This window comes from Diadema setosum, chromosome 12 (assembly GCF_964275005.1).
Source record: "Diadema setosum chromosome 12, eeDiaSeto1, whole genome shotgun sequence".
NCBI lineage: Eukaryota > Metazoa > Echinodermata > Echinoidea > Diadematoida > Diadematidae > Diadema > Diadema setosum.
In genome coordinates, this window is record NC_092696.1 from 17,306,729 (window position 1) to 17,323,588 (window position 16,860).

General features: G+C 39.6%; 1 protein-coding gene across 1 annotated transcript in view; it reads left to right on the forward strand.

The window, feature by feature from the left end:
* The window catches only part of LOC140235765 (mediator of RNA polymerase II transcription subunit 25-like), a 55,515-nt gene that overhangs the window by 26,064 nt on the left and 12,591 nt on the right, over positions 1 to 16,860 (forward strand). The window contains exons 10-18 of the mRNA XM_072315774.1: positions 4,189 to 4,380; positions 4,444 to 4,473; positions 6,388 to 6,567; positions 7,920 to 8,019; positions 9,682 to 9,923; positions 12,000 to 12,164; positions 13,476 to 13,613; positions 14,395 to 14,508; positions 15,884 to 16,063. Coding sequence (XP_072171875.1) covers positions 4,189 to 4,380; positions 4,444 to 4,473; positions 6,388 to 6,567; positions 7,920 to 8,019; positions 9,682 to 9,923; positions 12,000 to 12,164; positions 13,476 to 13,613; positions 14,395 to 14,508; positions 15,884 to 16,063 — 1,341 coding nt within the window. The remainder of the gene's footprint in view (positions 1 to 4,188; positions 4,381 to 4,443; positions 4,474 to 6,387; positions 6,568 to 7,919; positions 8,020 to 9,681; positions 9,924 to 11,999; positions 12,165 to 13,475; positions 13,614 to 14,394; positions 14,509 to 15,883; positions 16,064 to 16,860) is intronic.

A 16,860-nucleotide genomic window follows, 5' to 3' on the forward strand; every position in this document is an offset into this window, starting at 1 on the left:
ATAACCTTAACTCTGCCTTGTTAAAGCAATTCATCACAAAATGAGTAACTCTATTCTTGTTGAGTTGAGGTATTTGTGATTAAAGCTGCTAAAATCAGTGAAAATGAGAAAAAGGGGATATTTTTTATCATAATTTCAAGTCATTCCTTGTTATTTCATGAGTGAGGTATCACTGGTAAGGTTCTATTGTCTAGGCTAGCTGATGATGGGCTTACTTTAAAATGTTTAAAAATAGCGCTTAGATCATTTTGCAATGAAACTCTTCAATAGGCATTTGGCCAATGTTCTCATTTGAGTCATCCTTCCACACAGCTCAGTCTCCTCACCAGTTCTAGTCCAAATGGCTTTTCTTTCATGGTGAAAGCCTCCTTTAATCATAATGTGGGAATTCACTGCACGACCTTTGACCTTCAAACTGACTGCGTCTCCATGAGCCAAACACACTATCGTAACAATCCTCTTTAGCTAGTTACATTTGTGTATATACACATAAATGGATACCTCGTAGGAAGCGAAGCACTGGTATTGATCATTTTAGCAGCTGTATTCTGCAGCCCGGGCAGATCCAGGAATTCCGTAAAGAGGGGGCGCGTTTACAAAATTAAAGGGGGGCGGCATGCACCCCTCCCTCCATTTTTTTCTTTTTATTTCTTTTGTTTCAACAAAAAATAAAGGGGGGCGTGCGTCTGGTGTAGCCCTTCCTGGATCCGCTACTGTTCTGTGAGCAGCTGTATCTGTAAAATGGCGGGGGGGGGGGGGGGGGGGGGGACGCTCATTAGGGGATGGTGTGAATAGACTGCAGCAGGGAGCTGCCATGTCTCAGGACCTCATTCTCAGGGAGCTGCCATGTCTCAGGACCTCATTCTCTCAGAGACTTCCTGAAAACTTTGAATAATTTCTCTCTGTGTCCAGACATGATCAGAATGTACAAAATTCTGAGATGCATGTAATGCACAAGTGTCTCTCTACAAGTTGTAATTGCATGCTGGATCCTGCCTGATTTTATTGTTGGAATGTTGCCAGCCCTAAAATAACTTAATTTGAGTGACTAAGATAATGGCATGTTGTATAGTACCGTGATCAATACAGCATGATGGAGAGGGATAACTCATATCAGGATGGTCTACAACTTGAAATTTGAGCACGCTGCAAGCTCAAAATCTGAGAATACTACAGAAATTGTATGTACACAGAGCGTACATCATGAACACGTAAGTAGGTAGTATAAAGCAATATTTCGCAGCTTATCTCTCTTTATGCTGCTTACATTCGATGTTTTCTTTCATGTTTGCACACAAGTAAATCTATGCCAGGCAGTTTGATGTTTATGTTTTCCACATGTTTTTCACATGTTTGAATACGTTTTATCTTGAGCTTTAAGTTACAAATTCTTGAGGATGGTGCATAGCACGTTGCTGGCTTTTGAGGATGTTGCACAAGAATTTGTGCATGTTGCAGCGACATACTGAAACCCCTCGTGGACCACCCTGGTGTATAACACATAATTGTAACCATTGTGATTATTAGAATTATTATGATTATTTTGATTGAGTCTACTGCTGAATTTTGAGCCCCTGCTCCATCGACAAAAAGTTGTAGTTTTGCGACAAATTCTGTAATGTTAGTGTGTGGGGTAAATCTGATTCAACCATGAATCTTGTTTTTACATCTTATAAAGAATTTTCTTACATAGACTTAACACAAACATATATTATTTTATTATATGCTATTTTTATGTATTTTTTTTTTTTTGGGGGGGGGGGTTATGCTTATCAATTTGTGAGTTTGGTGCTATCAAAAAAATTAACAACATGCTATTAGGTATCAACTCTGATCCCAACATGAATGTGATATACATACATTATACATTTCTTTGTTCATTTCTTTACATACTCCACAATAGAGAATTTAACCAGTCATGAAATCATTGGGAAGTATAAATGTAGTTTGTACAGTATTGTAATCAGACACTTGAAGAATAGGTCTAAACCCCACCAATGGGTATCAGGAAATAAGCAAAGAACATAGAAGAAAATTAGTCTGAAAAAAAACAACAACACAAGAGCTGTTACTTTGAGTGCAGAATTCAAGATCCAATTCTAGCCAAGTTGGTTTCTGTTTCCTGCCTCCCCAGCAGAGCAAGGTAGAAGTGTTTTGCTTTTTGATGGTCCGTTTGTCTGTCCGTCTTTGCCAGATAATGTTTTTTAATGTCAGCTTGATACAAGTGAAGCGTTTGCCAGGGCGTGCAGAAGTACATGCCCAATCTTTCTAGTCAAAGGATCAAATAAAGCTCCATACCATTAGGGAATTCCGTGGTTAGTAACATTACATTTAAACAAATTTAGATGTTTGTTTTTACTACTAAATCACCATTTATTCATTTCAAGTCAAAATCATGTTAAAAACATGTTCATCCTTCCCAGGTTTATGATATAAAAAAGAATGAATACAATCCAATAAATATTGGAATTGCTATGGCAACTTGTAAAAGGGCTGGTTAGTAACGTTACGAAAAAAGGACATGACAAAAAAAAAATCAATATCTTGTAACAAAAAGTGTGCAAAAATGCAAGTTACTTCAAACAAAGTGCTGCATTAATTTCAAGTATTGCATCATGACAAATGTTCACACAAATATTTTTAGCAGTTGGACTGAAAATTTATTAGCTAGACCCCCAAAAGCATGGTTAGTAACTTTACGGTTAGTAACGTTACATTTGTCCGGAATAATTCCGCAGGTTATTTCACGCTTTTGTAATTGACAAAATGTCACATGACTTCTGGAGTATCCAATTGTACTCATCTTTTACCCCTTAGCAAAACTTTGAGGAAAAATTTTCAAAGGAACCCACTGTAATTTGCATTTGAGTGAATTTCAACTTCCCCAGTCCCACATGTACATTTTAAATGATGGTTTTAGATCTCGCAAAACCAATGAATATGAAAAATAAAATCTACTGAATTTGAAAGACCATAATGATTGGCGAACATCCATGGTATAAGTTGATGCCTAAATTAAAGAGTAAGATAAAGAGGCACATTTCTTTTATCCATGTCGTGTCCACCTAACTGCGGAATTGCCAATTAGCATTTTCTCTCTTTTGGTATGTGTTGTATGATTTTTCTTTTGTTTGCACAATTGATGATCATATTTAGTGATAATGGTAGCGAGACTACATAGTGTGTGCAACTTCATCTCACAGAATACGTCAGGCACAGTAACCGTAGATGTTTGTGGTGTATTGAGAGAAGGTGCAGCCAGCTGATGAGGGAAGACCCGGTTGTAAAAAGCAATGCAGACAGGATTCCTGTGGTCATGGAGAACCTGGAAAAGTCATGGAATTTTGGAAATATTTTTCCAGGCCTGGAAAATTCATGAAAGATGCAAAATTATATACATGTACGTGTCGTGGAAAAGTCATGGAAATTTAGAAATTTGTATATTTTTTGCCTTGTAGTGATATTCTCCTTTTTTTTTTGCAATGTAATTTTGTTTTTTAGGAAAACATTTTATCGAATAAAATTGGACTATCTCGTTCGCTACAGGCAGTATTGGGGTGATATGATTGTACACACTGTCACTTATGGACACTACTCTCTAATAGTAGATTCTCATTCATCAGCCACTAACCTCTTTCTTGAAGTTACTGTATGGAAAAGGTCCTGGATTTCGAAAATATAACATGGAAAAGGCATGGAATTTATTTATGTAAAAGGTGCAGGAACCCTGTACAGAGTGCTTAGGTGAGACTAGATTTGCAGATTTTATTTTCAAGTCTCAAAGGGTTTGTATAATTTGAAAAATGGTTTGGAAACATTAAGAAATGCACGGAACTTTAGATTTCATAGTTGTTTGGCAGCGTCCAATCGGGCAATAGATAGGGAAGGTTGATGTGAGCTCATCCATATTACAGCAAATGGATATTTGTGCTACTGAAAATGATGATGATTTGATGATGATGATGATGATTGTGATGGTGATGGTGATGGTGATGGTGATGGTGATGGTGATGGTGATGGTGATGGTGATGATGGTGGTGATGATGGTGGTGATGATGATGATGATGATAGTGGTGATGATGGTGATGATGGTGATAATGTTGATGGTGTTGTTGTTGATGATGATGGTGATGATGATGACTTTGGAGTCACTTTGGTTTCCTTTCCTTCCCATCCTCTACTGGACAGATTCCTGGCAACCTGGACCAGCCTAGCATCCTGGCCAAGTTCACGCCGCAGCAGGTTGAGCGGCTGAGGCAGCTGACGAGGATGAAGCAGCACCAGGCGGCCCATCAGGCCCAGGCCCAGGCCCAAGCCCAGGCACAGGCCCAGCAGCAGCAGCAACAGACTCCGGGGGCAGCACAGCTTAAGCAGATGCAAGCCTCAGGTCTCTTTCAGCAACATCCGCATCAACAACAACAACCACACCAACATCAGCAACAGCAACAACAACAGCAACAGCAACAGCAGCAGGTGAGTGACCTTTAAAGGGAGGGTACAGTATTGGTGGAGCTGAGGATTTGGCTTTTAACTTTTTGCGAGATACCAAGAAACCACTGATGAAATGGTACAGAGCATGCCATTCTAAGAGGAATTCAAAATTTATTTGATGAAAAATCGGTTTTGGAATGGCTGAGACATCCAAAAACAAAGTAAAACAAGGCGATCATAATAAAATGTGGGTCCCACATTTTATTAGTATTGCTCTGTTTGGGTATCTCAGCCATTTCATAACCAATTTTCATCAAAGAAACATTGAATTTCTCTTGGAACTACATGCTCTTTCATATTTCATAGGAGGTTTCTCATTATCTCACCCAAAAATGTTAAAAACCTGAAGTTAGGTCTCATCAAAACTATACGAGCCCTTTAACCCCTTTTGCCCATCTGGCAACTTTTAAAGGGTGTGTACAGTTCTGGTCGAGGAGAGGATTTAGCTTTTAAAGTTTTGCGAGATATTCAGAAACCACTCTATGAGATGTCTAAGAGGATGCAGTTCTAAGGGGTATCAAAAGTTTATTCGATGAAAATCGGTTTTGAAATGGCTGAGATATCCAAAAACAACGTGAAACAAAGAGTTGTGGCATGTTGCCTTTTATTATTAGCACTTTTGGGGATATCTCAGCCATTTGAAAACCAATTTTCATCAAATAAACGTTGAATCCTTCTTAACATTACATGCTTTTTCATATTTCATAAGAGGCTTTTCATTATCTCACTTAGGAATGTTCAAAACATGAATCCCCACCTCAACCAGTACTGTACAGTCCCTTTAAACATGAATATAAGTGCAGTCTTACCTTAACACCAACCGCTAGAAAGCATGATTGACCTAGATAAGTTCGATGCGACAGCCATTGTGACGAATATTTTCAGTGTCAAATATGATTACGTGTACACCACGGTACGTATTATGTTAATAGCCATCTATGTACCACAGTAGTCATTTGTGAGAGAAACCACCTTACCCCAAAGGATCACTGGTTGCCTCAGAAGCTGTTTATGATTTTCAGCAGCATTTTTTTTTTCTGTGGTGCAAATGCCAACAAAGCTACAGAAAGCTGGTTACTCTGTGCCACTAGGTGGTCATTGCATAATCTTTTCTGTCACACTATTTTTCAAAGGCAAGCATAATTTCCATTACTATACTCATTGATGACTGTCAGATAAACCAGCGTTCTGACAGTCATTAATAGCCTTGAAAATCTGTGGTTGTTTGATAACATTTTGTCAGTCCCGGAGTGTTATGGATTTTAAAAAAAAACCTGAAACGGAAGGAGAAGTCATGAAAAATTAATTCACAAAAATGTCCTCAATTATTGCTATCGACATTATTCTCAGTATACTCAATTTTTAATATTGTGTTCATGTTTTATTGCTGGAATCCAAAGTTTGTGAGAAAATGCAGAGGAATGTCAGTATGATCTTTTGTTGTAGCCTCATTAACCCGTTGAGGATGAGTCCCGAGTGTACTCGGGCAGGTGTCTATGGGAAATGCGCGTTGTAGCAAAACCAGTCCGTCCTCAACGGGTTAAGTGGCAGGGAAATGCATTTTTCTAGAAGGTGCCAGAACTACTGTAGGAGCTGAAATTTTAGCGTACAGATATTTTCACAAATTGCTGCTTGTAGGACATTTTCGCGTGTTGTTAATTTTGCGGTTGCGAGGGTCTAACTGAACTTAGATATTTGCGCGTTGTTATTTTCGCGGTTTAAAGGCGATTCGCGAAATTTGCGAAAATAAAACCACCGCGAAAATTTCAGCTCGTACAGTATGACAAGCCCTGCCAAGTTTCAAGGATTGTTAGGAAGATACAGGCCATCCCCAACTGATACAAAGTACTTCTCGCAATGTAAGCCATAGCTTTTGAATTGTCTTGGTTGTAGCAGCAGCAGCAACAACAACAACAGGTGGGGCCCAAGAGCAACATCACGCAGATGCTGCAGGGTGGGGGGGCCGTGGCCTCGCCCATGGGTGGTGCGCACGGCGGGGTCCAGATGGGCCTCAACCAGCTCCAGCCCAACGTCACCATCACCACGTCGCAGCCCCTCTCCCACACCATGACCCAGGTGAGGCGTGGTTCCCCCTACACCCCTCCCGATCCCTGCCACACCCCCCGTCTATCCCCTTCCCCACTCCCTCCCTCATTCTCAACAGACACCCGTACGTCTTTATACAATGCACTCCCATTAAAGAATGTTTGGTTTGGTTTGGTTTATTTGTGCATTTTCTTTCTTCAAATACAATAACAAATGAAAACAAAGTGATACAGAGTATGCAAAAAAGAAATGGAGAGTATAACATACAAATCAATATAAGAAATGTCAATTTCAGAACAACATCAGTCTGTAATAACATTAAATCAAAGCAACATATCAAGGCATACTGTACCTACATATATTATATGAACAAAGGAGAAATCAATACATAGGACTGTCATCATAAACAGAGCTTGTCATGGATGAGGCCCAATCTATACAAATTTATTATAACACCAATAAGAATGCACATAAAACTTTTAATCTTAACATTATATACCAAACACAGGTGACACATAAACACAAATGTGGTTATAACTGAATTTCATTACAATGAAGTAAAAATTCAGGTTCCAAAATAATAATCTATGTACTCATATACTTTATCTTGTTTTGATTGGACAAAATTTTGATAAAAAGAAATTTTGATATAACAAAGGAAAACTGCTGGTCCCAAGGACTTCATTATAACTGGATTGTCCACATCGCTCTCAAGCCTGTGTACAGGTTTTATCCTGCATTCTAGTTCAATGAGTACATCCAAGTGCGTAGAATTCTCTCCACACACCCATCTCTGCCACATCCACTCTTGATGTCAGTCAAATGTGTCAAGGATTGAGATACATTACAACTACTTTAGCCAGTAATTTGTAAAATCTTGAAGGTAACACTGGAATCAACCAAGTCTAGATAAAGCTCAAGGAATGACCCAAGTGATGCCAGCCTACAATTCATTGTGTGCTTGATAAGCTGTTATGCAGCTCAGGATCAATTTTGCAATGAAAGAATGGTCTGATTTTCTCCCTTTTCTTATGCAGTGTACTCCCGTTATAACAAACACGGTTATAACGAAATAAAAATTCAGGCCTCAACATTATCTGCTCTATGTTTTTTATTGTTGATTTTTTTGGTTATAATGAAATTTCAGTATACCGAATGAAAACTGCTGGTCTCGAAGACTTCGTTATAATGGGAGTCCACTGTAGTTGATTGAGTTTGTTTTGTTTTATTTTGTTTTGTTTTTTTTGTTTTTTTTGGGGGGGGTATATGTGCAGAGAAATGCTTGTGATTAATGAAACAATTTGTGTTTTTCGCAAGGGTGAAACTCACTGTTTAAAAGCAGTGCATTGACTCAATTTCTTTTCATTTTTCTTGTTGCCTAGGCGACCACGACATCATCGGGTCCCAGAGCGCCCACTGCTGCCCTGGCCGCGGCTCAAGAGATCCTGAAGGAGGCAGAAAAACACCGAGCACAGCCTCAGGGTATGTTGAATATCTGCATGTGTGAGAGATAGGAGCGACATTTTCATAGTGTAACCCTTTGTTAGCTGGGGTTTGACACCCCCACCCAACCCCCGACATTTCGTGCCACGATTCCGCAATGCGCAAAGTGTGTTGAGAAATTTTGACACAAAAATTTAGCAATCCTTCTGTCTTTTTAATGGAGTTGCAGGTGAAAATATGATTTCATGCATGAATTTGCATAATTTATTTAAAAAAGAAAATCAATATTTTCTTTTATGTGACCTTGTAATCTCGTAGTTGACATCCAGCTCTTATGTTCAGGCAAAATTTTGCGGCGATTGCGCCATCAGCGGCCGAGATCTGAAGGGGGAGTCAAATTGTTGTATCTTCCTTTTGCAAAAAGCATACAATTTTGCGTGGTTAAAGAATAATGGCTCCCAATGTCATGTTTGAAATCTTACAGTAATAAACTTATATTATCCATTCTTTGAAAGGAAATGAGAAATCTATCAAAGTACATGTCACTCAAGAATACATTCCCTTTTTGTATTGAGCATAATGGGGTGTCCGAAAACTTTCCAGGGCTGGAAATCAGATCCTCCTCCATTACAAAGAAGTTTCCAGTTTTATTATTCTGAGGAAAGGTGTGAATCAGCTATCTTCACTGCGTACCATCATCTTTTGAAAGGAATCTAATTTTCAGGGTTGCAAAAGGGACACACAAACTTTAAACCCCCAACATAGTCCTAGTCACAAAAGTATGCATGGAGATAAACAGGCTAAATTTTAGGGGTTGACTTTGTACATTCTGTATCCTTTTGGTAATGTACACAAAGCAATATACAAAATATATATGTAATGACGAGGCTGCTTTCTATTCGTTTCCTGTCTTTCCTTTTTATGTATGTTTTTTCTTCCACTTAATGTAAAAAGATATGGAAATCATGTTCGTTGTTGTTTTTTCTTTAATTTGTTTGTAAACTTTGCATCGTTCACCAATTTGCGCACACGTTGGGAGTGCCTAGTTTTCCTATTGGCATAGGTATATGGGAGCTATTGGGAGTGTATAGAGATTAACTAATCCCCCCTAATCCCTACTACATTACCATAGCCTTCCTGTTGGATTGAGGCTCATTGATGCATTTGAGTGGACTTCTTAAACTTTACAACTACGTTAAGTTTGGGAAAGTTGATTAAATGTTTATGAAAAAAAGCTTGGCAAGAGGAGCTGTGTGACCAGCACATAAAGGGTGAAAGCAAAGGCACCTCAGCAGCAGCAGCAGCAGCAGCAGCAGCAATTACAACAACAACAACAAAAACTGCAGCATCAACAACAACAAGTACAACAACTGCAACAGTAACAGTAACAACAGCAACTACTACTACTACTACGTACTACTACTACTACTTCTACTACTACTACTACTACTACTACTACTACTACTACTACTTCTACTACTACTACTACTACTACTACTACTACTACTGCTACTACTACTACTACCACTGCTGCTTCCACTTCTGCTCTACTGTTGCTACTACTACTTCTACTACTACTGCTGCTGCTGCTACTACTGCCACCACTCCTACTACTACTGCTGCTGCTACTACTACTACTACTACTACTACTACTACTACAAATCAGTTATCATCTTCTTTTTCTCTGTTAATTATCCTCAGTCGGTCAGCACATGCAGTCACAAGGCATGAACCAGTTTCCCCAGCAGCCGGGCTCCGTGGCTCCTCCGGTGAGCAACCCCGCCCAGAAGGGTGGTACCCCAGGGATCCCCACCCCGGTCGGCTTTGGCCCGCAGGGCCCACCTCCGCAGATCCCCCAGCCCGCCGGCATGATGTCCGCTCAGCCTATGCATCCCCAGCAGCAACAGCAACAGCAGCAGCAGCAGCAACAGCAGCAGCAGGGGGTAAGTGCGAAGAGCTCAACTTGGTAGTTATGAAGAAACTAGAAATGTCGCTTTGGCGACTGGTATGCCTCCGCCATAATGCATGATTTTCCCAATAGGTCTAGATAGTACATGTGGACACTGTGTGATTACATTTTCACAAAATTGGTAAAATATTGGAATGACAAGTTTGTCACAAATGTGTTGAATGTTCACCTTCCTTGACGTACGTTTAATTGGATGAATAGGAGAGCATGTATCTAGGGATTTAAGGACTTTAACTTGACTTTGACCCATTCATACATTTAGGCATTGAGTAATTTTCAAGGTACAGGTGTGGAGAAAAAGTGCAATTTCTGAATTGAATAGTAAATTGTTACCATTTTCATCTGGCCCTTGACCCTAAAATTCATAAGATAATTACTTTCAGGTAGAACATGCATAATATGCACTAAGTTTCAAGGTAACTTGAGCCACTTCCGAGATATGGAGGAAAAAGTTAGTTCAGCACTTTCACTTGATCTTTGACCTTTTGACCTTTGAGGCAAAAAGAGAAAAAAAAAAACTTTCCAGAGAATTTCTATTAGGTTACACACGCATACACCAAGTGTAAAAAAATAACCCTGCTGGCATTGCATAAATATGAGGGTAATAGTAAAATTTTGAAGTCTTGCACTTGACCTTTGACCCCATGAACCCTACATTCTCTAGATAATCACTTCCAGTCAGTACATGTATATACTATGTTCCATGAAGATACCTTGAACAATTTTCCAAGGTACGGAGAAAAAAAAGAAGTTTTAATATTTTTACTTTACCTTTTGACCTTTGACCTCATGACTCAAACTTTCACCAGAGAATCTTAATTGGGTAATACATGTATACACTAAGTTTCAAGAAAATCTCTTCAGGCATTCAATAGATAAATGGTGGAAACAGTGACATTTTACGTATTTGACCCTGACCTTTTGACCTTTGACCTTTGACCTCATGACCCAAACTTTCACCAGAGAATCTTAATTGGGTAATACATGTATACACTAAGTTTCAAGAAAATATCTTCAGGCATTCACTAGATATGGTGGAAATAGTGAAATTTTATATATTTGACCTTGACCTTTTGACCTTTGACCTTGAGCATGTGCACCCAAAAGTTGATAGGCACAACTTCACCCCCTAATACACATACATGCCAAGTTTCATTAGGATACCTCAACAGGTTTCGATAGTTACCTTGTCCACAAAATTCATTACGGACGGACGGACGGACGGAAGGACGGACGGACGGACAACCCGAAAACATAATGCCTCCGGCACCACTTCGTGGCGGAGGCATAAAAAAAAAAGTTTATAGAGTACCACCCAAATTAGGTCCAGTACTGAAGTGTTACCGAAATGGTAGTGTGGGGCGCTTGGACATTATTCTCAATTACTTGTGCTAACTGGAAATTAGGTAATCGCATGCGAGATGTAAATTTAGTTTCCATCTTTAAGTGTCCAAGATATAAAACAAATTTTATAGGGATAAAAAGATGGTATTCATTTCATTACCAAATATATTTGTATTACGTAACAGACTGGCCCAAGCACCGGAGGTAATTCTGAATGATGCCTTTTTACCCTTTTGTGAAACTCCAAGATACCTTTGTAGTATTAGGTAGTAGAACCACCCCAAGTTTGCTGGCTGTAATGCATGTGCCATGCATTTTACGTATGTTATGTCGTGCAAGCTGGGACTTGTAAGACAAGGTTGCGAGTGGTTAGATTCCAAATCAAGAACCACCTTGGTGGAGCAGGATTGTGAAAAACATGTCATCCCTCTATGAGAGAAAAATCAAATTGGAAATGATATCAAATATGTGTTTTAGGAGGCAATATTTTTGCAAGTTGTTGATTTTGCGAAATAGCATCGAAAAAAAAAAACCAAGAAAAAACACTTTGAAATATGTTGTGTATACAGAATGCTACATTCAATTGAAACCCTTTGTATGCTTTGAGTGCAAATTGACGTAGAATACCCAATAGCTTTGTTCACATTGTTCAAATTTGTTGATGCAGAAATATTCAAAGATGTTGATTGAATGATTGCCTTTACAGGGAGCAAATATAGGCGTTGCCACCAGAATACCCCAGCCAGCCCAGTTGGCTGGACAGCCGCCCCAGATGGCTGGACAACCACCCCAGATGGCTGGACAACCACCCGCCCAGGTCCAGCCCCCTACCCAGCAGATCATCTGGACTGGCTCCCTGGAGTGGCACGATGTGAGATGCTTTCAAGATTTCTTCTCATCTCCCTCCAAAGAGCTTCTCTTTTAGTCCATGTTCATCTGCTTGTTACCTCAGCCTATGGGGGAGGTTATGTTTTTATTACGGTTTGTTTGTTTGTCCGTGTGCAAAATAACTCAAAAAGTTGTGCATTGATTAGGATGAAACTTGCAGGAGAGGTTGAGAATGACACAAGGAACAGATGATCAAATTTTGGTAGTGATCCAGAAATTTTTATGGATTTTATGAAGGATTTTTGATATTTTGGCAAGTAGGGTCATTGAACTTGGGAGTTCAAGCTGCGCATTTTTGAGGTTTTCATATGCGCACTGAAGTGTGTACTCCGAGTTTCTGCTCAGGTGAGGCACGCCGCGTAGCTGAGGGTTTATGACGTAACAAAGGCTTCTATATTGAGAAATCGGGCAATTTTTCAGTATGCATGCGTATGGGTGGAAATCACTGATCTCTATGGAAAAGCAAGATCATCGGTGGAAAGTAGCTGCTTGGCAGAGGTCTACACTCTCAGAGTGCTTTTCTAGTTGTTGATTTTTTTTCTTGTTCTTGTTTAAGTTTAGATTTTAGATCAAGTTACATTAATATGTGCTAGCATCTCTCTCCAGTGGATAGTAATTTCGGCCTGTAATTGCTCTACGTAAATCAGACTATTGACCAAAATGTATTGCATGAAGTGCTTTTTTTTTCAAATTTTTAATTCCTCTTGCATTTGATTGAGCAAGAGGCATCAAAGTCAAGTTAGGGTGGTCCAAGCATCCTTTTGCAGGTGATAATTTCTTGTTACCACAGTGGTTTGCCATAATTTATGTTGCAATGATTACTGTGAGACCATACTGTATATGACAAATCTTTGTCACAGGAGGCAGTATTTTTGAAAGTTGCTAATTTTGAAAAATCTTGTGGATTTGTAGAAGTTGCAAACACAAAAATAGTCCAAACTGTATGTACTATGTACTGTAAAAGTGGAACTTATTGCAGTGTGGAACTATTTGTGCATTTTGTGGGACATGGAACGAGCACTAATGTAAAAGCATGCAAATTTTTTGCTTGTTATATGTAATACTACTTTGTTTTGATTGTGCAGAATTGAAAATGTGAAATTTATAAAACGGATGGAGGGTGAAAAATTGAATGAACAAAAATTTCCACTTTTAGTGTATACAATATGAATGAGTGATTTCCATTAGCCTAGTCTAGTAAGTTTTGTCCAGATGTTTGTAATGATAGAAGATATTACCTTCTGTCTTTGACTCACCCATTCTCTTGCTCTTTTTACCTGCAATACTCTATCAGCGGTCAAGGACAGTGCCAAATGACCAGAAACTGACCAGGTCCGTCAACTGCCACATCCTCTCCCAGCCGGACGCCAACCTCAAGACGGACAGCTGGCCCAAGCAGCTCATCATGCAGGTCATCCCGCACAAGTTTCTGGTGAGCAGCAATGCATAAGGGATGGTTTAGGGAGGAGGAAGAGGGCATGAAGCTCATTGCTATGACAGCAACGATGATGATGATGGTGATAATGATGATCATGGTGATGATGAAGGTGATGGTGATCATTATGATTGTGGTGGTGATGATGATGTTGGTGGTGATGGTGTTGATGGTGATGATGATGTTGATGATGATGGTAATGATGGTGATGATTATAATGATGATGGTGATGATGATGGGGATAATGGTGATGATGGTGATGATGAAGGTGGTGATGGTGATGATGCTAATGGTAGTGATGACGATGATGATGGTAGTAATGGTGATGATGATGATGATCTTGGTAAGATGGGGATGATGGTGATGATTATGATGATGGTGATGTTGGTGGTGATGATGATGATAGTGGTGATGATGATGGTGATGATGATGTTGAAGGTGATTATGGTCACCATGATGATGGTGATGATGAAGGTGGTGATGATGGTGATGTTGTTAATGATGGTGATGATGGTAATGACGCTGATCTTGATAATGGTGATGTTGGTAATGATGATGGTGAAGATGATGATGAGGTGGAGTAGGAGGAGGGGAAGAGGAGTGTTATAAATGTCATAGTTGATGTGCTGGAAGCAGTAATAACTGACGATAATGATAAGGTGTGATGATAAGGATGGTAGTAGGCGATGCGAGGATGACAGGAATGATTGTAAGGGGAAGTTGTTATTTATTATTTGAGCGTGGAGTTGAGATGTTATCCACTCTTCTCCTTCTTCAGCAACAACTCGGCGCCCTCGTCAAGAATAACAAGACCGTGTTCTTCCAGTTTCCCGACAAGGACAACGATTTGCTGTCATACAGGGCACTCATCAAGTCAACACAGAAACCATTTGTAAGTTGGCTAATTCATTGCCTTCCCTCTTTAATGCCCCAACCCCCCATTTACAAGTAACAGATCTTTCTATATCTTTTCAGATGTTTTCCTCTTTCATTCTCTCACATTTTTTTTTTTTTTTTTTTTTTTTTTTTTGTCTCCGGAACGCTTACCACATGTAGGTAAATGAGTAGTAGAGAGACCCCTGGTTAGAATTCCTTGTTGTCTGGCATTAGGTCTACATGTCAGATGTAGATGAGTAGTAGAACCAAGGTAACCCTGTGGGGGATCAGAGAGACCACTGTTGGTGTTCCCTGCTGACTGGCATGAGGTTGACATAGTACGTTTCCTTGGAAACCATTGGATGCATGTTTCTTCTCGAGAGAGGCAGGCAGATTTTTTTATGAGCACATGTGTGTGCGTACTCGCACCAAAGATATTATAGTGCAAGGCCCCGTTTTATCAAAAGATCAATCAATTGTAAATTCCCTTACCACACAGGCTGCCATGGACTTATGATAGAAATCAACTAACGATGTAATCAATAAGTCTTCATGAAACAGGGCCCTGGTCACTGAAAGTTTGTGTCGTGTTTACCCTACAACCATTTAGAATTCCGTTGTCTGGGATAAGCACAGCCGAACTTACGGAGGTTACCTCAGACTTGTGCTAGGCTTTCTGGCATGACATTTACCCGAGACTCACTCGAGACACGTGATGTGTCCCAGGCATCTGAGGTATAACAAGGCATGACCTCCAGAGGTTGTACTGTGTCGTGGGGGACTCTAAATGGGGTATTTGTCTGTGTCTATATCATTCCCTTGACTACTCCTACACGTCTCTAAACTACAGCCACAACTACAATGTACCACCCTTTTTCTTCTTCTTCTTCTAGTTCTACATCGCCATCTTCTATCTGCTTTTTCCTTTTATTTCTTTGCACTACCATAGACAATTTGAGTTAACCAAATGGAAGTTTTTGTTCTTTTTTCATTATGAAGCAGATGTAATCAAGCTTAAAGGGATCGTATCAATCATGGTTTCCTCATGTTTATTTAGCACTATTAAATAGTCTTGAAATAGGCCTGTGCATCATTTGTCTTATAAAATGGGCCCGTATATTCATGAAATACGACCGTTTTCCCCATCATGCGTCTGGTACACCTACGACACTATACAAGACTTGAGCCATGCGTTCAGATTTTACCAGACGCATGGCTCAGTGTGAATCAGTAAAAATCAATGCATGACAGTTGACCAATCAGATTGCAGAGATTCTAAAGCCCATTTTATAAGTATGTTTGTCTTATCTCTCTGTCTTTGTGTTTTCATTTTACTGTCGGACAATCCCCCCACCCCCCCCCCCAAAAAAAAAAATCACCCGTCAAACCAGGCTGGCTGCGTGCACTTCCCCACCGAGGGTCCCTCAAGCATCCGTGTGCTGATCTTGCTGTACTCCCAGCAGAAACACCAGTTTGTGGGACTGATACCCAACGACCAGGCCTCCTTCGTCAACACGTTCAGGGCCCTCGTCACCAAGCACAAGAAGAACCAAGAGCAGGTGGGGCCTCCTGCTGACTCTTCAGCAATCTGATATCATATGTGACCCTACATCACAAAACCAACAAAAAGTCACACCCTTTAATTTTATGTGAGGACTCAAGAAGGGTGATACGGGTCAACCGAGTCAATTTTGAATTTTCCATATTTTCTGAAAGAGCTATTCTTCTTCGACATTATTCTTGTGTTTAGGATCACAAGTTGAATGGGAAAGTGGGTTTTCAGCAATTTTTCTACAACCCCCTTAGTTGGTAGAGTAGTGTGATCAGGTTTTTCTTAAGAGGTCCCTTTTCATTTCTTTAAAATCCTTTGCACACTCTTTAATTTCAGCTCTAATGAATTTTGAAAGGATGCTGCTATTGTTTGGAAGTTGCCATTAATCATGGATGGAATCTGCTTATAGAACATGCTCAAATTCAGCTTAAAGGTCCAGTTTACCTTTGGGAGCAGTGATTTCAAAAATGTTCAAGATATCACATTTGATGCATATGTGTAGGTCTGCTGTATCATAAAACATCCTACCGTATGAAATATTTGCAATGAAACCTAAAATATAAGGAGATATCAGGGTTTTTCTTCAGAAACCGTAACTGTATACGGTTTAGTCTGGAAACATCTTTATTATAACTATTGTTCACATATTGTGTATTAAACAACACTTAACATCGATTATACGGATTCAAATTTTGACAGTGGTTGTTTCTATCCCTAACTCACATTTTAGAACTATTTTAAAGCACTAATGCTGGGTTTTTGTTTCATCTGCAAATGGTAAATTTATGCCTTTAATCTGATTATCTCTTCATTGTT